This window comes from Heterocephalus glaber, unplaced genomic scaffold (assembly GCF_053883595.1).
Source record: "Heterocephalus glaber isolate CG9 unplaced genomic scaffold, H.glaber_assembly_v1.0 deba00001472, whole genome shotgun sequence".
Taxonomy (NCBI): domain Eukaryota; kingdom Metazoa; phylum Chordata; class Mammalia; order Rodentia; family Bathyergidae; genus Heterocephalus; species Heterocephalus glaber.
The window spans coordinates 45,231,906-45,256,372 of NW_028258315.1; the positions used below are offsets into that span (position 1 = coordinate 45,231,906).

Here is a 24,467-nt window from a genome sequence, read left to right on the forward strand (position 1 = left end):
GATACACTCTTGCAAGCCACACTTCCATGGACCCATCTCCTCTTCCCAGGCTTCACCTAACAGCATCACATTTAGTTGTAAATTCATCAGTGGATTCCACTAATGAGTATCATGCCCCCATGATCCAGTCACCTCCCAAAGTCCCACCTATGAGCACATGAGACTTTGGGGGGACATCTAGATAAAAACCATAACACTCAGTAAACTTCTTTTCTTTAAATATTGCTCAGCTTCTCATATTTTATTGTAACAACATATACACTTGTAATATACACTTCTTAACACTATTCTATGAACACAGGTACCTTTTCATTTATTTAGGCCTTCTATAATTTTTCAGCAGTGTTTTTTAGGTTTCAGTGTATAGTTCTGTCACAACCTTGCTTAAGTTTATTTGCATTTTAATGCTATTATAAATGAAATTGCTTATTTAATTTCCTTTCAGAAGTTGAGACTTTTTCTGGCAGTGCTGGGGATCAAAGTCAGGGTCCCACATATGCTTAGCAAGCACTCTACCACTGAGCTGCACTCCAGCCCTTAATTTGCTTTTTTGGATTGTTCCTTGCTAGTGTATAAAATTGAAACTGATTTTTGCATGCTGTTTTGTATCCTACAACTTTACTGAATTCCTTTATTAGCTCAACATGTCATCTGTAAAAGAAAGGGGTTTACTTTTTCCTTCACAGTTTAGATGCCCATAATTTTTCTTTGTTGCCTAATCACCCTGATTAGTATTTCCAATACCAAGTTGAATAAAAGTATTAAAAGCAGGCATCCTTATCTTGCTGCTGATCTCAGGAAAAAGCTTTTAGTCTTTCACCATTGAGTATGATAAATGTGGGTTTTCATATATGGATTTTATTATGTTAAAGATATTCACTTCTATTCTTAGTTTATTAGTTTTTATCATGAATGACTATTGAATTTTGTCAGATTCTTTTTCTCCACCAATTGAGAGGATTTCCATGCTATTGATGTGATATATTACAGTGATTGTTTTTTATAAGTGAACCATCCCTGCATTCTGGAATTAATCCTACTTAGTCATGGTATATAATTCCTTTAATATGATGTTGATATTAGTTTACTAGTATTTTGTTGAAGATTTTTACACCTACATTATTTACATCTACATGTGTCTGTAGTTTTCTTTTCTTGTAGTATCTTTTTCTTGATTCAGTATGAGGTTGATGCTAGCCTCATCAGCTGAGTTGAGAAGTGTTCCATCTCTTCAAAAATTTTAAAAGTTTGAGAAATATTAGTGTTAATTTTCTTTAAATGTTTGGTAGAATTCGCCAGAGAAACCATTCAGCCTTGGGCTTTTCTTAGTTGGAAAATTTTTAATTTAACTTTCTTACTAGTTATATAGGTATTCATATTTTCTTCATAAGTCAGTTTTGGTAGATAGTGTGTCTCTAGAAATTTGTCCATTTTGTCTAGGTTATCAAATTTGCTGGCATATTGTTTGTTATAATATTTTCATAATTCCTTTTTTTTTGTAAAATTGTTTTAATATTCTCCTTTGATTTCTGATTCTAGTAATATGAGCCTTTTGTGGTTTTTTCCCCACTTTGGACAGTCCAGATAAAGATTTGTCAATTTTGCTGCTATTTTCAAGGAATCAAATACCAGCTTTGTTAATGTCATCTTTTATTTTTCTAGTCTTTTCCATATATTTCTATTCTAATTTTATTATTTTCCTCTTTTTGCGAGCTTTGAGTTTAGATTGATTTTTTTTATTTCTAGGCCTGTAAGATGGACAGTTACATTACTGATTTGAGCTCTTTATTCTTTTTTAATATATGTACAGTACTTAAAATTTCTCTTTAGTACTACTTTTTTTTTTTTTTGGTACCAGGGATCGAACTTGGGACTTTCCGCTTGCAAGGCAAGTGGCAGAACCACTGAGCTAAATCCCCAGCCCTCTTTAGTAGTACTTTTGTTACATCTCATTAGTTCTACAATGTTGTGTTTTTGTTTTCCTTTGATTGAAGAAATTGTTCTAATATTCTTTGTGATTTTTTTGACCTGTTAAGAGCGAGCTATTGTGCAGGCTGTAGTGGCACATGCCTGTAATCTCAGCTGCCTGGGAGACTATGGCAGAAGGATTGCAAGTTTGAGGTCAGCCTTACCAATTTAGTGAGCCTCTTTCAGAATTTTTAAAAATAGGCTAGAATTGTATCTTAGTGTTACACTATTTGCCTACCATGTGCAAGGCCTTCCCCAGTGCTAGGCAAAAAGAAAGACTAAGATATTTAATTCTAGTATATTTGTGAATTTTCTAATTTTTCTTACGTTATTGGCTTCCACTGCCCATTGTTATTAGAAAATATATATATAAACTGAGCCACTCATGGTTGCTGGGTCCACGGGGAGGAGTTGGGGGAGGGAACAGCCACTCCTTCTCTCTGATTTGGAGTGAGGGCTTTCTCTTCTCAGTACCTCCTGTCTATTTACTTTTTTTGTTGCTGTTGTTAAATTCTTTTATTGGTACATTTTAGGTATACAACACAATTACATTTCTCATTGGGAATTGTACCTTTACATAATGCATCTTGGTTCTTATTTTTTCCCCATTCCTAGCCCTCCCTTCACCCCCTCCACCCTTCCCTATTTACAAAGACTTTATTTCCATTTCTCAGCATTTTTCCTTTCCCTTCTTTCCTTTCCCCTGCCCCTCCCACTACCCCTACCCCTTTGGGCCTTTTCTTCCAATTTTGCATTATTGATTATTCATTCTAATCATTGGTACATTTTAAGCATACAATATAATGACAGTCATCATTGGAAATTTGCACCTTTACATAGTCTCTCTTGGTTCTTATTTTTCACCCTTGCCCAGCCCTCCCTTCAACCCCTCCATTCCTCCCTATTTGCAAAGATTTTGTTCCTATTTTTCCATTTTCTCATATTATTCCCATTCCTTCTATCCTTTCCTCTATCCCTCCCACTTCCTTCCCCTTTGCCCCTTTTCTTCCTATTTCACATGACCTATTATACATTTAGTCCTTATTTACACTTTCAGTTTCTCACACCAGAGAAACTATTCGGTATTTATACATGTGTGTCCTATTTATTTCACTTAAGAGTATTGCCTCAATGTGCATCCACTTAGCTATAAATGTCTCTAATTTCTCATTTTTTATGGCTGAGTAGTACTCTATTTTATTAAAAAACCACATTTTCATTTCACTTTTTAATTTATTTTTTATTTTTTACTTTATTTTATTTTATTTATTTTATTTTTTTCCCCATTAACTTTATTGGTGCATTTTAGGTATAAAATACAGTTGCATTCATCATTGGGATCTTGTACCATTACATGAGTGTCTTGGTTCTTATTTTTTTTTCCCTTTCCTTGCCCTCCCTTCACCCCTTCCACCCTTCCCTTTTTGCAAAGACTTTGTTTCCATTTTTTTCCTCTTCTCATATTTTTTCCTTTACCTTTTTTCCCTTCCCCTACCCCTCCCAATTACCCTGCTCTTTTAGACCTTTTCTTCCTGTTATACAACATCAGTTATACATTTTTTAAATTACAATATTAAGATCTAGGAGACATTACCACAGATTTTACAGAATTTAAAAGGATATAGAAAGCATATTACAAAAATCTTTTTTGAAATAAATTTGACAACTTCTAAGAAGTACCTTGGAAGACAAATTAATGAAACTAACTCTGGAGGAAATATAAAATTTGAATAGCACCTATTAAAGAAAGTATGTTCCTAGCTTGAAAACCTACCTATACAACAACAGCAGGCTCATAAACATTTTAACTGATAAATTATATCAAACAATTAAAGCAGAAAAAAGAAGCAACACTTCTCCTCTCATTTTAGGAACTCAACATTGTGCTAATACTAAAACTGGATAAAGATAATAGAAGAAAAAAGTATTAACATAGATAGAAATTTGCTTAACAAAAACTATTAGAAGTCAGATCTGGCAGTATGTAGAAAGTGGTTTTGTTATAGGGATGGCAGTGTTGGTTCAGCATTGGAAGATCTACCCCCAAAAGTCATCATTTTAACAGAGGAAAGGAAAAAGCCATATGATCCTGTCACTAGTTGGAGAAAAAGTATTGGACTAAATTCTACAGCTGTTCCTGGTAAAAGCTATCAGGAGACTAGAAGTAGAATAGAAACTTCCCAACAGATTAAAGATATGTACTCCATACTTCCAGTGAGAACACCGTATATGAATGGAGAAGATACAATGCTTTCTCCTTAAGATGGGGAACAAGAGCAGATATGCTTACTCTTTATCTGTCCATTAAACTTTGAAACCTAGTCCCCACCAAAATAGTCTGGCAATAAAATGACACAATTAGGATAGGATTGGCAAGGGAGAAGCAAAATCTTTATATATAGATGAAATGATCATCTACAGAGAAAATACTAAGAAATCTCTAGGTGCCCCTAGAAGTTGTATTTGAATTTAGCAAGATTAGAAAACACAAGGTATATATAAAAATTCAGGTCTGTGTATACTTGCTATAAATGAAGAATTGGATATTGAAATTTAAAAGTTATGTAGGAGTACAAAGGACCTAGAAAAGTTAAAAACAAAAACAAAACCAGTGTTGGAAGATGTTTAGTACCTAATTTTAAGACTTCTTCTAAAGCTACAGTAATCAAGGCAGTGTTGGTATAAGGAAAGACATATAGATCATTGGAATAAAACAGAGAATCTAGAAATAGAACTACACATGTATGGTCCACTGAGTTTTGAAAGATTATTTCACATTAGCATTTTATAGAATATAAACTCAATTCAAGAGGCGAGGAAGAGATAGTGTTTTCAGCAAATGGCACTAGAACACTTGGTATCTGTCTATAAAAAATTAACCTCAATCCTTTATTTCCATACATGAAAATAACTTGAAGGGATCTATGAACCTAAATATGAAAGCCTAAAAGTATGAAATTTTAAGAAGAAATTATAAGGGAAAATGTTTATGAATTCAGGGTAGGCAAGAACTACCTAGGATACAAAAGACATGATGTATAAAAGAAAATAATTGATAAATGAGATTCCATCAAAATGTAGAACTTTAGATGACATCATTAAAATGAAAAGTAGTCCTTAAACAGACCATGTTTCCAATGCATATAACCTATGACCAGAATATATAAAGAACTCTTACAGCTCATTAATAGACAACCCAATTAAAAAGTAGACATAAGAAGATGATAAATAGCCAGTATAGCACAAGGAATGGTGTGCAACTCTAGAATCAGAAAAATACTGATCTGTAAGTACAATAATAAGAATGAATTATACACTCATTAGGGAGATGAAGTTAAAAGTTTTAAAAGCCTTGTCATGACTTTTTCTTTTTGTTGGATTCTCCCCCTTTGCGTTTAATTTGTCACACCCAATGGATTCATTCTGCTGGGTTTCCTGGGGTTGTGATCCTCATTGTCTTTTCCTAGGGTATTGTCTAAAATTTTTTGGAGTGCCGGCTTGATATTCATGAAGTTCCTGAGGTGCTCTTTGTCATGAAAGTATCTTATTTCTCCAACCATTTTGAAAGATAGTTTTGCAGGGTACATCAATCTGGGTTGGAGGCTGTTTTCCTTTAGGGCTTGAAATACATCACTCCAAGCTCTTCTTGCCTTGAGAGTTTGCACTGAGAAGTCTGCTGTGATTCTGATGGGCTTTCCTTTGTATGTGATTTGTTTCTTTTCTCTCACTACTTGTAGAATTTTGTTCTTCTGTTGGATTTCTGGAATCCTAGCTATTATATGCCTATGTGTAGATTTTTTTTTTATCAAGGCTAGCTGGAGTCCTATATGCCTCACTTATCTGTATGTCAAGTTCTTTCCCCCTCCTTGGGAAGTTTTCTGCCATCACTTCTGTGAAGAGTTTTTTTATGTCATGTGCACTTTCTCCTCTTTCTTCATTGACTCCAATCAGTCTTGTTATTCTTCTTTGCATCATCGAGCAGCTGCTGGATTGATTTCTCATGTTTCCTTACAATTTTAAAGCAATTTTTCTTTTCCTCCTCACTAATTGCAATCTTATCTTCTATATGTGAAATTCTATCCTCACATTGGTTCATTCTACTGTGCAGACTTTTGATAGTTTTAATCTCTTGGAAATCTGTTTGTATCTGTTTTATGGATTTCATTTGTTTCCTATGTTAGGATTCCATCATGTGCCACAGATCCTCTATTTTTTTATCTGTGTCCTCTCTAGATTTATTAATCATGTCTTGCACCATGAGCAAAGTCTTTGCTGTTATGTGAGTAATTATTTCTGATTTCATTTTTCCCAGATCCTCTTTTGTTGCCAGTTCAGAGAGTCCAAGTGGTTGAGTATCAGATTATTCCATCTCATTTCCCTTTGGGGTTGCTGCAGATGATCTGGAAGTCTGTTTTTGAGGCTTGTTTATGTGTTTTCTCATTTCCACAGGGCAGGGTGTTTCTGGCACCCACACGGCTCACCTTCTCTGCCCTAGGAGCCTGGGATGGAGGCAGGGAAGCTCTTTACTTTTTAATTTAAATACCCAACCTCTCCATCACAGCTGCATCCCTGAGAGTGGGAGGGGCTGTGAACCCAGGAATCTCCTCTCCATCTTCACTTCTCCAGGCACGATCCTTGCTCTGCAGCCAGGAAGACTGGTGGGGAGGGCTGTCAGGTGCTTTCTGGGTTGGGCTAAGCAAGCTGTCATGCATAGGTGCCATTGGCACTTCCAGCCCCACCCCACCCCCTTTGTCTCATCCACATTAAGTGCAATGACCTAAAACAAAAAACAAAAAAAGGAAAATATATATATAAAGTTTTAATCTTTCTTGATTTATTGATTTATTAGGTGACCTAATAATTGATTTATCCTGCAGAATGTTCCATGTATATGTGAGAAGAGTGTATATTCTGGTATTTTTGAGTGGAGTGTTTTGTATATGGTTTATAGTGTTATTCAAGTGTTCCAGGTCCTTATTTATTTTCTGTCTGGTTGTTCTTCCCATTAATGAAAGCTGGGTGTCTAATCTCCAAATATTATTGTAGAAATGTTTATTTCTCCCTACAATCTTGTAAATCTTTGTAACCTTGTTGGATTTTAAACTTTATTTTGTCTGATAATAATATGTCCACCACAGCTCTCTTTTGGTTTTGCATGAAATATCTTCTTCATCTTTTTACTTCCAATTATTTTTGTGTCCTTGTACCTAAAGTCTCTGGCAGCATATGGTTTGTTGCTATTTTTTTGGCCACTCATCCAATTTATGACTTTTAACAGTAGAACTTAATCCATTTTAATTTTATTATTGATAAAGGACTTCTTCCATTTATCTGTTTTCAGTGTCTTATGTTTTCTGTATACTACCTTTTATATCTAGTGATTTTTATAGTATACTACTTTTATTTTCTTTTTCTCTTTCACTGTATATTTTTACTTATTTCTTAGTTGTTACCTTAGATATTATAATTAACATCTTAACCTTAAAGCAATCTAGTTTGAATAATACTATTGTGATTTCAGCAGTACTCAAGTATTCTAATCCCATACATCTCCATTCCTTCTCTTTTATATTGTTATTAGCACAGATGATGTCTTTATACATTGTATTCCCATTAATGCATATTTAAAATTATTTTGTACAATAACTATTGCATCTTATATAAAAGAGAAGTTACAAATTATATTAAAACTACAATTATCTTGTTTCATATTTGCCTATATAGTTGTCTTTCCCTATGGTCTTAATTTTTCCTTACATCTTCAATTTGCTATCCAAGATCCTCTTATTAATCCTGAAAGTCTCCTGTTAGCATTTTTTGTAGAGCACATCTATTAGTAATGAACTCCCTCAGCATTTTTATGTTTTTAATTTTTCTTTCATTCTTCAAAGATAGTTTTTCACTTATTGTTTTTCTTTGGGGGGTAGGACTAGGAAATGAACCCAGAACCTTTGCACTAAGTCACATCCTTAGCCCTTTTTATTTTGTTTTTTTTTTTCTTTTTTTTTCTGTACTAGGGATCGAACTCAGGAACTTGCATTTGTGAGACAGGCACGGTACCACTGAGCTAAATCCCAGGCCCTTTATTTTGTATTCTGAAACAAGGTCTCACTAATAAGTTGCCCAGGCTGGTCTTGAACTTGCAATCATCCTGCTTCAACCTGAAAAAGAGTTTTGATAGGTATATAATTCTTTTTTTCTTTCACAACTTTAAATATGTCATCTTCTTACCTTCTGGCCTCTATGGTATTTTAAGAGAAATTAGCCCTTAGTTTTATTGAAGATCCCTTGCATGTACTATAAACTTCTCTCTTGCTGCTTTCCAAATTCTATATCTCTGAGTTTCTGCAAGTTGATTATAATATGTCTCAGTATATACCCTTTTGAGTTTGTCCTGTATGAGTACATATTCATGTGTTTCCTCAGATCAGGGAACTTTTGGACCATTATTTCTTCAGATTTTTTTTTCTGTATTTTTTTCTCTGGGACTGCTAAAATGAGTATCTTGGCATGGTCTCTGAGGCTTTGTTCATTTTTCTTCATTCTTTTTTCTTTTTACTCTTCAAACTATATGACTTCAAGTTTACTGGTCCTTTCTTCTGATTGCTCAGATTTGCTGCTGAAGGTCTCTAGTGTTTGTTTCAGTTATTGTATCTGTCGGCACAAGCATTTCCGTTTGTTTCTTATTGTGATGTTTATTGATATTCTGATTTTGTTCATACATCATATTCTTGATTTATTTTAGTTCTTTATACATAATGTTCTTTAGCTCATTGAACATATTTGAGCCAATTGATTGAACATGTTTGACTAAAAATTCTAGTATCTTGTCTTCCTTGAGGATACCTTCTTTCAAATTCTGTTCTTCCTAAAAATAGGTTCTACTGTTCTCTCTTCCTCACATGTTTTTCAAATTTGTTTTTGTTGTTCAAAATTGGACATCTGGAATGTTATGATAACTCTGAAAATCTATTTCTCCCATTACTTGGGGAGTGCTCAATTTTACTTTTGAGGTCTAGGGCCATCTGTTTGTGACTTTTCAAAACTATTTTTGCAAGGTACGTATTCCTTGTTTTGCATGATCATTGAAGGTTCTGTTCCATTGTTTTTGCAGTTACCCGGTGACCAGAAAGAGAGCTCCCTAAATGTCTGACTCCCAAAGGGGAGGAGGAATAATGGGCTCTTTAAATCTCCTGGAAGCTACGAAGTGCAATTAAAATATACAGTAAATATTTAGATTTATAAAAGTTTATATTTTTCTCACAGTATAAGACAAACTGCCATTAATTGCCCTCAAAATACTCTCCATTGCTTCAAACACACTTATCCTGTTTTTCTTGGCACTTTCTCAAGCAGTTATGGAAGACCTGTTCCATGAGTGTCTTTATGATGTGTGATTAAAACTACAGTGAATGCTGTTGATGAGTGCCATCCCACAGAAAGGCAGGCTCATAAAAACATTAAAATATGTTCCCATTCATCTTATTCACCAGATCTGGTACCATGCAACTTCTGTCTCTAAATGACTAGGAAAAGTAAACATTTTGAATTGAATCAGGAAATCAGGGGAGCCAAGATAGCACAATTAAACATACTCACAAAAGAGGACTTCCCGAACTGCTTCAGAAAGTGGCGAGAATGATAAGTTTATTTGAAGTAAGGGGGAGTATTTTGAGGCGGATTAATGGCAATGTTTTTTACTGTAATAATTTTTTGAAACATTATATTTTTCATTACATCTCACAGCCTTTGTGCCAGCCTCTCAGCCATTAAATGCAATATCAGTGTTCAGAACATAGCTGGGGCATTTGGAGAACAAGGTTCTTATTGTTCTCTCTGGCTTCAGCAAGCTGTACCAGGAATGTGCCCAGCATTTCCACGACCTTCCTGTGGTGATGAGAAGTTTGGAGTTGGAAGTTGATACCCCATGAAAGGCTGAAATTCACTGAAACTTACCAACATTTACCAGCCTCTTCAGCATGCTTTCCCTGGTTGCTACAAGCATTTTATTATAATCAGCTTAGTACACTGCCACATCCATGTCATTTTAGCATTCTGGGAAGCTGAGGTAGAAGGATTGTAAGTTAGAGTCCTATCTAGTCAGCATTGTGAGACCCTTTCACAGGATAAAAAAATCAAAAGGGCTGGGGATGTAGCTCAGTGGTAGAGTGCTCCTGGTTCAATCACCAATATTGCAAACAAACTAACTAACAAAACTAAACTCTAGAGCTCTAAAAATGTTTGATTCAGATAGTTCTTATCCATTTAGTAGTTGTTTAGGATGGATATATTTCTAAAACTTCCTACTCCACTATCTTCTACCCATATGTATCAGTCGGGTCAGTGCTTATTAAAGAAATAGACTAAATGCAAGATATACAAATATATGAAAATTTACAAGATTAATTTACACTGGCTTTCCACAAAGTCAAATGTGGAAGAGTGTGAAAGGTCTGTCTGCTCTGGAGATCTAAAGGATCCAGTCGAAGGCCTGGAGATCAGTGTAACATCCTTGTGAATTTGTGTCAGGAGACCAAAGGGTCTATGATGGAAGGCTGAAGAGTCTGCACTGGAAACCAAGAGATAATGTCCAAGGTGAAGGTGAAGATTGGAGCTCCTCCAAAGAAACAGAAGCAAGCCTTCCTTCTTTGTTTCCCTTTTGTACCATTCAGGAGACAAGCCTACCCAGCATGGGTCTGTCTTCTGAAAATCCCCTCAGCCACACCCAGAACTATGCTGATCCAATTTAGTTGGGAGTTTCTTACTCAAGTTGACATAGTCAGTTAACTATCACAATCTATCCCTTGGCAACTTGAAAACCAGACACGTTTCTTTAAACCATGGTCTCCAGATACAAAGGCAAGTTCATAATTATGCACAAGATGTTATAACTATTCTGTGTACAAACAGAAGCACACTAATTCCCTCCCCAAAATAGAAGGCAAGTTTTCTTTGAACGATGTTTACTCCTAACATTTCATGACTTGAACATTATAAATAGATTTAACAGTGCTTAAAAACCAGTATTAAGTCTATCGACATAATATACATAGGAAGCATTTTAGGATAGAGCTATGACAATTGCAATCCTTGTTTCTGTAGCTGACCATAGGGCTGGAACTGGTATTTAGAACTACCTTCTTCTACGCATTCTGTATTCCCTTGGCCTTCACCAAGCACCACAGCAGGTCTTGGTTCTTTCCCTAGTGAGGTGATCCATACCTTCATTCCTGAAGGTTCTGCCTGGATTGGGTTGTTGTAGTTTCCCATTGACTTTAATAGCAGGGCATGGTAATAGTATGCCCTATGGGACCTCCTGCTCTCCAAGGATATTCTTCCTTCCCTCCATTGTGGAGTAATCCAATTTCCCCTTGATAGTATGGGTCAACCACCCCTGCCAGGAGTGTAACTCCATGTTTAGCTTGTTTAACCAGAGGCATGAAAAGACCAAAACAACTGAGGGAAAGTCTTGCTTCTAGTTCAATGGTATCTTTGTTGTACTTCATGGTATAAGCTTTAACCCCCTTTGGAACTAAGACTTCTAAGCCAGCAGAGGATAAAGTCTTGGAAACAGGTAGCAAAAATTTTGCTAGTGGATCACTGTGGATAATGGTGAGAGGTACCATTCCCATTCTACTCCTTGATTCCTGGACCCATGAATCCTGACTATTTGAGACATAGTACCATATAGTGGATGCTGATTCAAAGCATATACAGCCCTTTGAAGAACCTTGCCCACGCCCTCCAAACTCTTGCCACCTAGCTAGCACTGTAACCGTGTTTTCAAAAGACTATTCCACCTTTCTATCAATCCAGCCAGCTCTGAATGGTGAGGAACAGGGTAAGACCCATGAATTCCATGAGCATGGGCCCATTGCCTCACTTCTTTGGCAATAAAATGTGCTCCTTGGTCAGAGACAATGTGCTGTGGAATTCCGTGATGGATGAGGCATTCTATAAGTCAACGGTTGGTAGTTTTGGCATAAGCATAGGGAAGGTAAATCCATATCCAGAATAAGTGTCTACTCCAGTAACGACAAAGTGCTGTCCTTTCCGTGGTGGAACCGGTCCAATATAATCAACCTGCCATCAGGCCACAGGCTGATCACCTCAGGGAACAGTGCCATATCAGAGACTCAGTGTTGGTCTTTGCTGCTGGCATATTGGGCATTCAGCAATGGCTGTAGCCAGATCAGTCTTGGTGAGTGGGAATCCATGTTGTTGAGCCCATGCATAACCTCCATCTCTGCCACAATGGCCACTCTGTTGTGTACATTTAACTTTTAAGAAATGCCAGACTGCTTTACAAAGTGGTTGTATCATCTGCATCTCCCCAAGCAGTGTAGGAAAGTCCCCCTTGCTCAGTTGCTCTGCATATTTACAAGTATTTGGTATGTGTATTTGTCAGCATTCCCACTGCTGAGACAAAATGCTTGACATACACAACTTAAAGTATGAAGTGGTTTACAATAACACCATGATTCACAAATGCTTCTGTTTGCAAACAATTCAGTTCTCAAACAAAAGTGTTCAGCAAAATTTTGCTTCCATTCACAAACTCTGCATTGGGTGACAAACATGACCATGGCCATCTTCTCCACACAAACACAAACACAGCCATCTTCCCCAAAATTGTAAAACGAATTAAGTTTGTAAACTGAGGCATCACTGTATTTGCCTCACAATTTCAAAGGTTTTGGTTCATAGTGGGCCAATTCTACCCTCCAAAGGCACACACACCCTCGGTGATCCACATCCTCCAACTGGCCCCACCTCTTAGCAGCACATCCAGCTATGAGCTCATCAATAGGTGAGTCCACTGATGAGTATAGCACCCCCACGATCCAATCACTTCCAAAAACATTAGACTTTTGGGGACATTTTCAATCTAAACCATAACAATATAGTCAGTCTTTCTGTCTCTGACAATCTCTGTCTCTGCCTGTGTCTCTCCCTTTCCCCTTCCCCTTCCTCCCACCCTCCTGTGATGCTGAGGCTCAAACCCAGGGCCTTGTGCATGCAAAGAATGTGCTGTACCACTGAGCTTTTTCATTTTAAACATTTCAATAAGTATGTAACTGTATCTCATTGTGTCTTTAATTTGCATTTCCCTAGTGGCTGATAACCTTGAGTATCTTGTCATATTCTTATTTCCCACTTGTATTTCTTCTTTGGTAAAACATCTATTCAGTCTTTTGCCTATTTTTAACTGGGTTGTTTACTTTCCTAGGATTGAGTTTGGAAAGTTCTTTATGTATTCTGAAAATGAGGTCTTTTATCAGATATGTGATTTGGAAATATTTTCTCCCAAGCTATGGTTTGTCTTTTCATTCTTAAGTATCTTTTAAAGATTGCTATTAATTTTCTATTAATTTTTTTATTGGTACATTTTAGGTATACAATATAATGACATTCATCATTGGAAATTTGCACCTTTACATAATCTCTCTTGGTTCTTATTTTTTCCCCTTCCCCTGCCCTTCCTTCAACCCCTCCATCCCTCCCTATTTACAAAGACTTTGTTTCCATTTTTTCATTTTCTCATATTAATTCCATTCCCTTCTCTATTAGTTTTTATTATTAATAGATGGGTTGTCTCATTTACTCATTACAAAATAGTAGAGAGGTTATTATTATTCCTACTTTATAAATGTAGAAATTAAGAGGTAGAGGTTTTCGTCCTTTACCCAGTGTCACAAATTGGTAAGCAATGAGTGAGAATTTGAAACCTTCTGAGTCCACAGCCTGGGCTCTTAATCCCAATTCTAGGCTGATGGCCACACACGGAATGCTGAGATCAAGGCATTTATCTGGATAATTATGTTCAAAACCACTTCACCTGCCATTGGACCCACTCGTGCAGGTCTTCCAAGCCTCTACCCATGCTCCCCATGCTCCATCTCCTCCCTCCAGGTTGGTGGAAGAAGTGAAAGAGCTGTGTGATGGCCTGGAGTTAGAAAATGAAGATGTTTACATGGCAACCACCTTCGGGGACTTCATCCAGCTCTTAGTGAGGAAGCTGAGAGGAGAGGATGAAGAGAATGAGTGTGTCATTGACTATGTAAGTCCTGGGTCCCTCTGGATGGGCACGTCCCTATATATTCCCAGACATCTGCATCTGTAGATCCACAATGACATATGGGGGAGGCTGGACATTCTGGAAGCCAGGATTTCCCTGGTGCCCTGGATAGCCCAAGGTGTCAGAGCACTAGGGTAAACTCAGTAGAGGATATTACTGTCTAATGCTCAGTCATGAGTCAAATTCTGCATTTCAAGATGAGACCAAAAGTAAAATGATACTTTTAGTTCCCAATAAGGAAAACTGTTGATACTGTTCCTTCAAATTGTATTAATGAAAGTGTGATAAGTAATCCCAAACCTATTTTTTAAATAAACTCTTGAAAATTCTCATTTTGGGTTGTCTTGGTAGGTATACCAGCTCCCAACAGAATGAGCTTTGGGGTAACTTATTTCATTGGTGGTTTGGAACAGAAGCTGATAAAGTACAGATGGGCAAGGTGGACCCTAGATTGCCCTAGAGATAGTGAGTAGGCAAACAGTTGACTAACAAATTGGCAGTGGGAGGGAGTGGAGAGGGGAGGTGATCCCAGGGACTCTTGTGTTCAATGTGGAATTGTAGTTTCATAGAGAAAGGAGTGGTGGAGGGTGGGTGGCATTTCTGGTGTCTTAAAGGAACTTGTCCTTCAAAGCACAGAATGTAGATTTGAAGAATCCCCCAGCCCCATGAAGGAGGCTGTATAATCAGCCTGAGGACTCCAATCCAGGCATCATACCTCAGAGCCTGTGCTGTTTGTCTCTTCTTATCCCTCAATTGCCACTGTCCTATAGGACAGCTCCTGAAGCGTCAGTCCCTAGTTGTGCATGTTTATGTCCCAGTGTGGTTATCACTGCTCCCATATGTGAAAGACCCACCCTGCAGCTGTACCTTCCCTTCCAGGTGGAGAAGGCAGTGAACAAGCTGACTCTCTACATTCCGCACCAGCTCTTCATCGGGGGCATGTTTGTGGATGCTGAGGGTACCAAGACCTACGATGCCATCAACCCAACAGATGGAAGTGTGAGTGGTGGCCTAGAGCCCCCTCCTTGCCTGTTTCCCCAATCTTCTCCTCCCCTACCTGGGTCCCAACCAGGAGCCGCTGTTGAATATGCAGTTTTACAAGAACAGGAATGGACTAGAGTGGGAAGATAAGAAGGGGAAGTAGGGGAAGGCAAGAGGACTACAGAGGGACTTGAATCTGGGCCAGATCAGAGACTGGCACATGGTTCAGTCACTTCCAATGTCAGTCTATTTCACTTTAGAGTTTTCTGGCTGGAGTTCCGGGGATTTAGCTCAGTGGTTCCTCTGTCTGCCTCGCAAGCACAAGGTCCCAAGTACAATCCCCATTACCAAAAAAAAAAAAAAAAAAAAAAAAACAATTTTATGGCTGGATTCACCAAGTTAATGAATCATACTCAGCTGACCTTTAGCCTGGATCTCTTGTTGCTATTGGGCTCTTTGGGAATGTCAAGAAGTGCTCTGAGGGAAGAACACAAACAGACCTTTTCCTTTCATGCATAAGCTCTCCCAGGCCTCTCTTCGTCAAGTATTCCCTTTAAGCCTGCTCATGTGGTTGGGGGTTCTGCCTCAGTGGGACCTCAGGAGGAGGCTACAGAAGCTATGGAGGTATCTCTGTAAACCAAGCCTAGGGAGGACTGTCGTGTTCTGCTCTACTACAGGTCATCTGCCAGGTGTCCCTGGCCCAGGTCAGTGATGTTGACAAGGCAGTGGCTGCAGCAAAGGATGCCTTTGAGAATGGGCTGTGGGGGAAGATCAGCGCACGGGACCGGGGCCGGCTCCTATACAGGTGAAAGCCCAGCACCCCCCTGTAGCCATCAACACCTTCAGGTTGGGCATGGTGGGGGTGTCCTTTCCTACAAAGGTCTTGTTCCTGGGGTCTTGGGAAAATCAAGGAGAAGTGGGCCTGGGGAGATCATGCCAGACTGACCAGGCTGGAGGATCCTACTGTGAAGCTCAGAAAAGACTTCTTGGAGGAAGGGACTTAAGAAGTAGGATGGACATCTGCAGACAAAAGTGGCCTTAGGAGAGAGGTACCAGGTGGAGGTAGGGAGGTATAAAGGAAGCCTATGATTAGTATGGGATACAAGTTGGGGTTGCCTGGGAGATGCAACTCATATGATCAGCCCCAACCAGGCACAGAGCTTATCTGCACTGGCCTGGGGCAAATGACTCGGGGCTCCTATGAGGAGACGGGTGCAACTGTTCATGTCTCTGCTTGTCGTTACTCGACCTGGTTCTAGCTGCTGGAATCTCCAGGTCTCACATTTTCCTGTGGGGTTTTTTGTTTGTGTGTTTGTGTGTTTGTTTTTATGTTTCAGTCAAGAAGGAAAGGGCATTCTTCCCTGTGGTTCCAACTTAGAAGTCTTAGGCAAGGAGTTGTGATTGTTTTAGCTAATGACCACAGGGTGGAGGGAAGCCTGGACAAGAGGTGCTATACCCCTCAAGCCACTGAGTCCCAAGGAGCAAAAAGGTGCAGTCACCCCCCAAAGTGTTGGGGTGATGTTTCCAAAAGCAGGGAGGGTGTAGGGAAGAGAAGCCAGGCAAAGTCAGAGAACACCAGCTGAACCATCTGGCTTTTATTCTCAGGGTACCGGAAAGGCTCCCCAGAGTGTGGAGCTGGTTGTGATGTGGTTCTACCCTGACTTGTCAGCCTTGAGCACCTGCATTGGCCTTGCATTCATAATCAGAATGGCTTTTGTATCTGTCCCAGAAGCTAAAAATGCCAGGGTAGCCCAACAGCAGAGAACCAGAGAGAGAAGGATCTTCATGGGTTGCCAAACAGAATTGACAAAGTGAAGTTAGGACAAGCAAAGACTAGAGCGGTGGAGCATGCTCAGCCTGTCAGTTTCCAGACTTCTTGGAGTACCCATCAATTGTGGGAAGCCATTGGATAGTGACACATGGTCCCCAGAGCTGGTGATCAGGCAGAACTGTGAAACTTTTAAAGTCCAGGCAGAAAAACAAAACAAACAACAAAAAAAACCATAATGTCTAGGCAGCTTGGGGCAGCCTTCTGGGTACACAGTGAGCTTGTTCAATTGAAAGAGCCCTCCCCAAGGTACTCTGCTGCCATCTGGTGGCATATGTCATCATAATGCTTACCAAAACACAATGACTGTAAGGTGGGCTCCATGGGGCTCTAAATTGAGACTGTGTGGAAAGATGATTCAAGAGCCTGAGAGCACCCAAGGATCTGAGTTCCTGCCCTGGGCAAACTCCTGCTCCCCTTGGAGGTGTCCCCATGGCTGGCTCTGCTGCAGCTCAGCAAGACAGAGGCTGGATCAAGATGCCCCAGGGAGGGAAGTAGGATGGGATCTCCCAGGGACATGGCTGCAGAGCACCCCTGGTTCAATGCAGTATGGCTCCCAGAGATCCTGAAGCAGGAGGCCTGACTTATCTAAGCATCTGGATGAGGCTGATGTGAAGAGGAGAAGGGAAGAAGGGATGAGAGTGCTAGGGTACCAGAATGAAGTGGGGACAGGACCTTGGGGCTGGTCAACCAAACACAGAATTATGGACAGGAGGAGACCTTAGGTGTGTTAGGTCACATTGTATCTGCGTGCAGAGAGGGACAGCAGACCAGCCAGCTTTGGTAACATAATTATCTCTGGACCCATATGGCTGTCTGCAAGATTAAGGCTGCTCCAGATCTGTGGTCCCCACCTTTCCCCCTTCTATCTTCCCCCTTAAAGATTGAGACCTTCCCATCAGTGAGGGAGGACTCTTATAACTCTCAGGCTTCCCACAGTAGCATGTCTGTCAGTCGCCTGGGAGGGCAACTGGACAGCAGAGAGACATAGTTACACACAGTAGGCTGTATAAACAGGCCTTCCTGGGCACCTCTCCCTTGTCATTCCTTAGTATGGAGTTGGGGATCACCCCTATCTCTGGAGATGCCAACCTCAGGAGTATGCCCCCAGATGGAACTGCCTGTTTTCTTGATATTTACAAAGGCAGATGTGCTTTCTCTTAATCAAAGCTGTCCAAAGACAGGAAAGGTGGCCTTTTGAGATGGCAATTTTTCTGCTGTCTGCAGTGAGTGCAGAGTATTGGGGGGGGGGGTATAAAGTAGTTAGTCCATAGATATTTCAGGAAGGGAAGAAGGAAGGAAAAGGAAAAGAGAGAGGGTCAGAGGGTATCATACTGATGCCCATCAAGTAAATTGAATGTTATTATCTCATTGTATAGGTGAGGAAACTGAGGTCAGCACATCTTGAATGTGGCAGAGTCGGGAGTGGTGTGGTGGGTGAGACCACTGACTATATGAAGAAGGACCTTAAAAGACTGTCCCAGACCTGAACCCACCTTCTGTTCCCCATTTTGTCCTTCTCTAGGTTAGCAGATCTCATGGAGCAGCACCAGGAAGAACTAGCCACCATTGAGGCCTTGGATGCCGGTGCTGTCTACACACTAGCCCTAAAGACTCATGTGGGCATGTCTATCCAGACCTTCCGCTACTTTGCTGGTTGGTGTGACAAGATCCAGGTGAGGCCTGGGCAAAGCCCACACTGAGAGTGCTTATGTGGGCAGGCTCATAGAGGGGAACTTCAAGGGCTATGTACTGACCTGAACACTATGTACCATGATGGATGGCTTAAAACAACACCCACTTCTTAGTTCAAGTGTTTGCAGGTGGAAATTCTAGGTGGGTTCAATAACAGGATTTCACAAATATATTAGTCAGCTTTATGTTATTATATGAAATACCTGATATAATCAATTTATAAAGAGAAAAGGCACATTTTGGCTCATAGTTTTGGAGGTTCTAGTTCATGATCAGTTGGTCTGGTTGCTTTGGGGCCTGTGGTGAGGCCACACATCATGGCTGGAGTGTGTGGTAGAGCAAAGCTCCTCACTTTGCGTAGCCAGGAAGCAAAATGAGAGTTGAGGGGACCTTGGTCCGGCAGTCTCCTTGAAGGTCACACCTCTTTGACCTAACTTTGTGCTCCTAGGCCCCAGCTCTTAAAGCTTCTACCACTTCCCAATAGCACTGCCCTAGGAACCCAGCCTTTTTAACACATGAGTCTTTGGGGAACATTCCAGATCCAAACTATAGCGGTAAGAGAAGGTGTGAGCTGGGTTGGGCCTTCTCCTGAGAATCTGGGGCAGAGCTTGTTTCTAGGCCTATTCATGTGTTAAAGTTCATTTCTCTGTTGCTCAAAGGCCTAGATCCTTGCTGGCTGCTGACCAGGGCACCTCTGAGTCTCTCTAACACTCTTCTGCCACTAACTGGAGAAAACATTCTGCTTTCCTGGGGACTCCGGTATCTATTCTATCATGAGGCCCACATGCTTCATCTCCCATTCAAGGTTCACTGGGACACACAACGTTGAAGGAGGGGCTCACAGTGCTGGGGAGAGACCTGAACTCTGCAGTTTCTCTCCTGTCCACCAGGGGTCAAAGAGCCCAAGATATGCCATGACAAGGGGTGCCCGATCTCTTCCCACTGGAGCCTCCTGGGCCTCTTGAGCTAATGCAGCTGCTTACAGCTCCAGGAGCAGACTTCTGAACCCTCTCTCACCCTTTCTCTGTCCAGAAATCAAAGCTAAAGGCCTTGTGCCTACCAGGACCAGCTTTCTACCTTGGGGCTGTGGCTGCTAGACTCCAAGTGGAGCCAGCACTTTGCCCCTCCAGGCTGTCCACTCTGCCATCTCGCAGCATGTGTAAGCTGGCATTTTTGGCTTCTTATCCAGCTGTGTAGTAGGGGAGTTAGTACTTGGACAAGACCTTGTTTCTCCTGGGACTCAGTAGGAGCCAGCTACCCAAAGGGAAAGGGGTGAGAGCCCAGCAGTAATGACCCTATACTTCTTCCAGGGCTGCACCATCCCCATCAACCAAGCCAGACCCAACCGCAACCTGACCTTGACCAAGAAAGAGCCTGTTGGGTGAGTCCCTGCCCAGGGCAAGGTAAAGCTGTGTACCTTGCTTTTCAAGCATGTATACACTAGACTGACATGCTAGCCCACAGACAGCCATTAATACCCCCTTTATGCATATTCATGGGACAGCTATTCCATTTACTTCTAGAGTACCTGCTCTATGCCAGGTTCTGCTATAACATCATAAGTATTTTGTTTAACCCCCACAATAATCCTATATCAGCTTTGTGGTGGCAGAGAGTATACCCAAAAAAGTTTATCCAGAAAGAATGTAATGAGATCAGTGTACATAAAAATGAGAAATAGTTCAACCAGTCAGGGTTCTCAAGAGAAGCAGAACCAATAGAATATTTATAAAAGGATTTATTAGATTAGCTCACATGATCAGAGGCTGCATAGTCCTACAATAGCCATCTTCAGGCTGGAGAGTCAGGTAAACCAGTAGCTTCTTAGCTCAAGAAGCTGGAAGCCTCAGAATAGGAGGCACCAATAATGCAGCCCTAGTTCGATGTTGAAAGCCTGGGGAGCCCCTCTTGCTGCAAGTCTATATTCAAGAGCTAATGTCTTACTAATTTTCTCCTTGCTGAGACAATATACCTAATACCCAAAGTTAAAGGAATAAAGGTTTATTTGGACTTCATAGAGGTTTCAGTCCATAGTCATCTGGCTCCAAGGCAGGGTGGCTTGGCAGAGAGGCATCACAGAAGAGAAATAGTTCATGGCAGGCAGAGGCAGCAAAGCAACAGCAGCGGCAACCTCCCTCCTTTTTTAAACCATTCAGACTACAAGCCTTGAGCAGTGCAAACCGCACCCAGGTTGGAGCTTCCGTTATCTACCCCCTTAATCCCATTATCATACTCTTAATCCACATTCACACATCCTAGACCCAGCTACGTTCAAAACTCCCCACCTATGACCACATGAGGCACTGGGGACACATCTAGATACATCCCAAAACAGCTAAAGAAGCTGTAGTCTGATGTCTGTAGCAATGACAGGAGCAAAAAAAGTGTACCTGCTCAAGATGAACTGATCTTACATGTGTATCAGAGTGGCCACCTTACCCTATATTTTGTTCCACTCATGCTTTCAGCTTACTGGACAGTGCTGCCCACGTTTAGGGAGGGTCTTCCCTCTCAGTTTGCTTGTTATATGATATGCCAGTTATCTCTTGAAATCCCTTCACTGACACACCCAGCAATGTGTTTAATTAGTTTTCTAGGCATCACTTGATCCAGTCAAGTTAAGAGATTCACTATCTGTCAACCACAGATAGCAGAGCTAGGCAGGAAAAATACAAATGTAGTCTAAACAGCTACCTAAGGAGGGGCTGGGATAATGCACATTACAACCAGAAATGAAGCACTTCTTCTCACCCCCAGAGGGCCCCAATGCAGAGGTAGAGAGAAGAGCCTACCCATCCACTGTGGGAAATGCAGGTCCACTCCTGCTAGAGGCAACTTGGCAGTGACCATTCAGGACCCACAGCTCCCAGTTGTGGTAACTCACACACACGTACACAAGTGGCCTCAACCAGGAACCTATACACTGGCCCCAACATCTACTAGAGCTGGAAGGCTCTATTGAAAAAAAGTGCTTCATCTGCCATTGTCTCAGAGGCCTGTCCTGAACACAGTGGAGGGACAGGCTCATGGTAGCAGGGCTGAGCAGTGGCTGGAAGGGAAGGAGGGAGGGGTAGGCCTCAGATCCACAGGGTAGCTTGTCTTACTGGATAAGCAGAAGCCACAAGGTCTTCCACTGAGAAAGGCCACTGACAAAAATAGATGGGGGAGCAAGGCTAGTGAAAGGCCAGTTCTGAGGGCAGCTTGACAGAGATGTATTTCCCTGGTTCCTGAGTCCCACACCCTTACTTACTATGACCCACTTCCAGGGCAGGCTCTGCAGACTCCCAGTCCTGGGGGCTCAACCTTTCCCCTGACCAGCCCATGTATGAGTTTATTCAGTCCACTACAACATAGAATCACAAACAGAGTGGCTCAATCATCAGAAAATTATTGGCTCACAGTTTGGGGAGCTGAAGTCTGAGATAAAGGTGTTGATTAGGTTCTTCTGAGAACTCAAGGAGAATCTGTTCCAGGCCTGGTATCTAGTATGTGTTAGTCAGTTTTCGGTTACTATAACAAAACACTTGAGATAATCAACTTAATAAGGGAGGAGATTTATATTTGGCTCGTGGTTTCAGAGGTTTTGATCTATAGTTCCTTGGCCCCATACACAGCATGTGGCAAAGGAGGCCTCTATGTCATGGCAGTTGCCATGCACAGAGAAAGACAGTAAGGGGCCAAAGTCCCAATGGCTCCTTGAAGGGCACTCCCTTATTGACCTAACTTCCTCCCACTAGGCCCCACATCTTAAATGTTCCATCATCTCTCAATAGCCAGAGGCTCACAATCAAGCTGTACTCACATGAGAACTGTGCTAATATGAGACTTGAAAGGATATTCAAGGTCCAGGCCACACATGATTTGCTGGCCTTCTTTGGCATTCCTTGACTTGCAGAAATGCCATCCCAATCTCTGTCTTCATGTCCACTTGGTGTTCCCCTGCAAGGTTTTCACGTGGCTTTCTTTCATAAGGGCAGCTGTCACATTGGATTAGAGTCCTATCCATCCACTGTGACTTTGCCTGAAATTGTTCCATCTACAACAACCCTATTTCCAAACAAAGTCACATTTTTCAGTCCTGGATGTTAAGACTTCAACATATGAATTTGATGAGGGGCTCTTTTGATGTTTCCTTCTTTGGACCCTCCTGCAAACCCACATCTCACTCTAACCAGTGGATGCATCCCACTTCCCTGGGAACATTCAGTAACCTCATGCTCTCCCTGCTGCCTGCCCTGTCGCCTTGACCCTCAAGGCATATGGGAGTTTGGGGGAGTGGCTTCCCTAACCCCCTTAGTGCATTCCACAGCTCTCAGGATAATGTGCAGTCTCCCATGCCTTACCCAGCTCATGCATCCTTTGAGCTTCCTTGGGCTGCCATCCTGTCCACTAGCCTTTGCACATACCTTTCCCACAGCTAAGAAGTTGCCTTCCTAAGAAACATTCTGTGGTGATGGTGGTAACAATCATAGCCTGTGTGGGGCGCATCTGTTTGCCTGACACTCACTTAGAGAGAAGTGTTATTGTGACTCCATTGCACAGGGGCCAGGGAAAGCAGGACCACACAGGATTCAGACCTGGCCAGCGTACCTGTTGGCCCTCAGGTCTGTGCTCACAGTACTCTGAATATAAGGCACATGTGCCATCTGTTTCCCAAGGTGGCACTGACAGTGGGCCCCAAAGCTTCATGTAGGCAAATCTTATCAGGGCTCCCATGGTGACTCTGTCTTCTCCTCCCATGGACTGGTCTCTGGACCCTTGCCCTGGCCCTCCTAGTCTGCCAGGACCCTCTCTTTGGCCAACAGGCCTGTGTTCTCACCTGTACCTGCCCACTGTCACCCTCCCTCATTGCTTGTCCTCCTAGATAGCCTCATCAGAAACTGACCAGTGTCCCACACCATCGTGTCCCATTAGAGAGAGAGCTACCATCAGACTCATTCATACTCCTTTATTAGGGATGGAAAAAGGCAGGATGAGCTATCTCTGTGGGACTTGTCAGGAGCCTGGCTTTGAGAGTAGAGGCCAGGCCCTGGAAGTAGGGGAGAGAATGGCAGATAGGTCTGTTGTGGGCACCTGTGCTGAGGAGAGGGACAAAGTCCTGCTTCTTTCATATGATAGTGTCTGTGGCATTGTCATTCCCTGGAACTATCCCCTGATGATGCTGTCCTGGAAGACAGCTGCCTGCCTTGCCGCTGGGAACACAGTAGTGATCAAGCCTGCCCAGGTGAGTGGGGATCAACCCAGGGCTGGGCCTGTGGGCACTCACTATACAGAGAAGCAAGGTGGTGGGGGACTGGTGGGGCCCTTTCCAGGGAAGCAACCTTATGGAGGGAGGGTAGAGGTGGGATTTCAGAAGTCAATCATGCAGACCATGGATGAGGACATTCTCCTTATCCTGTTTTCCTCATCTGTACTTTGGTAATAATTTCCCTCCACTGCCTGCCTTCCAAGGTGGAAGGAGAAACTGGAGGCAAGATACACCATCATATGTTGTGGACAGGGTGCCCAGGAGGCCACTCACTGTCCAGTTTCCATTTCCCTTAGGTACCCTCAGCCCTGAGAAAAGGAGAGAAGCCCTTGATGAGTTCTGAGATTTCCAGAGCCATCTCCCATGGATTCAGCCTTCAGCAAAGGCCTTTGTGGGGGTGGGAATGAGCTAACCTTGACCAGGAAGGATACCCTGGCCAGAAATGTACAGAAGCCCGGAAGAAGAATGATTGCAGGGGTGGGGCAGGGGTTGAAGGACCAGAAAATGACCTCCCTTGTGGTTTCTAGAAGTGGAGCAGTAATCAGAGTTACAGAGATTCAGGGACAGCAAGGTGCACTGGAACCTCAGGAGGGCACCTGCTGCCACTGCCAAGGCAGTACCTACCGCACTAGATGGTCTCGTCTCTATCTTAATGCTGGCAGTTCTCA

General features: G+C 41.7%; 1 protein-coding gene and 1 long non-coding RNA gene across 4 annotated transcripts in view; one reads left to right on the forward strand and one right to left on the reverse strand.

Annotated features, from left to right (window-relative positions):
- Aldh1l1 (aldehyde dehydrogenase 1 family member L1) overlaps positions 1-24,467 on the forward strand; it is a 66,634-nt gene that overhangs the window by 21,682 nt on the left and 20,485 nt on the right. For all 3 annotated transcript variants that reach the window (XR_002398070.2, XM_004854159.4, XM_087181327.1), the window contains exons 9-14: positions 13,882-14,029; positions 14,927-15,046; positions 15,706-15,833; positions 18,382-18,532; positions 19,862-19,932; positions 23,670-23,775. Coding sequence is in view for 2 of the 3 variants with exons in the window: in XM_004854159.4 (XP_004854216.1) it covers positions 13,882-14,029; positions 14,927-15,046; positions 15,706-15,833; positions 18,382-18,532; positions 19,862-19,932; positions 23,670-23,775 (724 nt within the window). In the remaining variant the exon portion in view is untranslated. The remainder of the gene's footprint in view (positions 1-13,881; positions 14,030-14,926; positions 15,047-15,705; positions 15,834-18,381; positions 18,533-19,861; positions 19,933-23,669; positions 23,776-24,467) is intronic.
- LOC147826347 (uncharacterized) overlaps positions 1-24,467 on the reverse strand; it is a 122,700-nt gene that overhangs the window by 18,107 nt on the left and 80,126 nt on the right. The window lies entirely within an intron of this gene.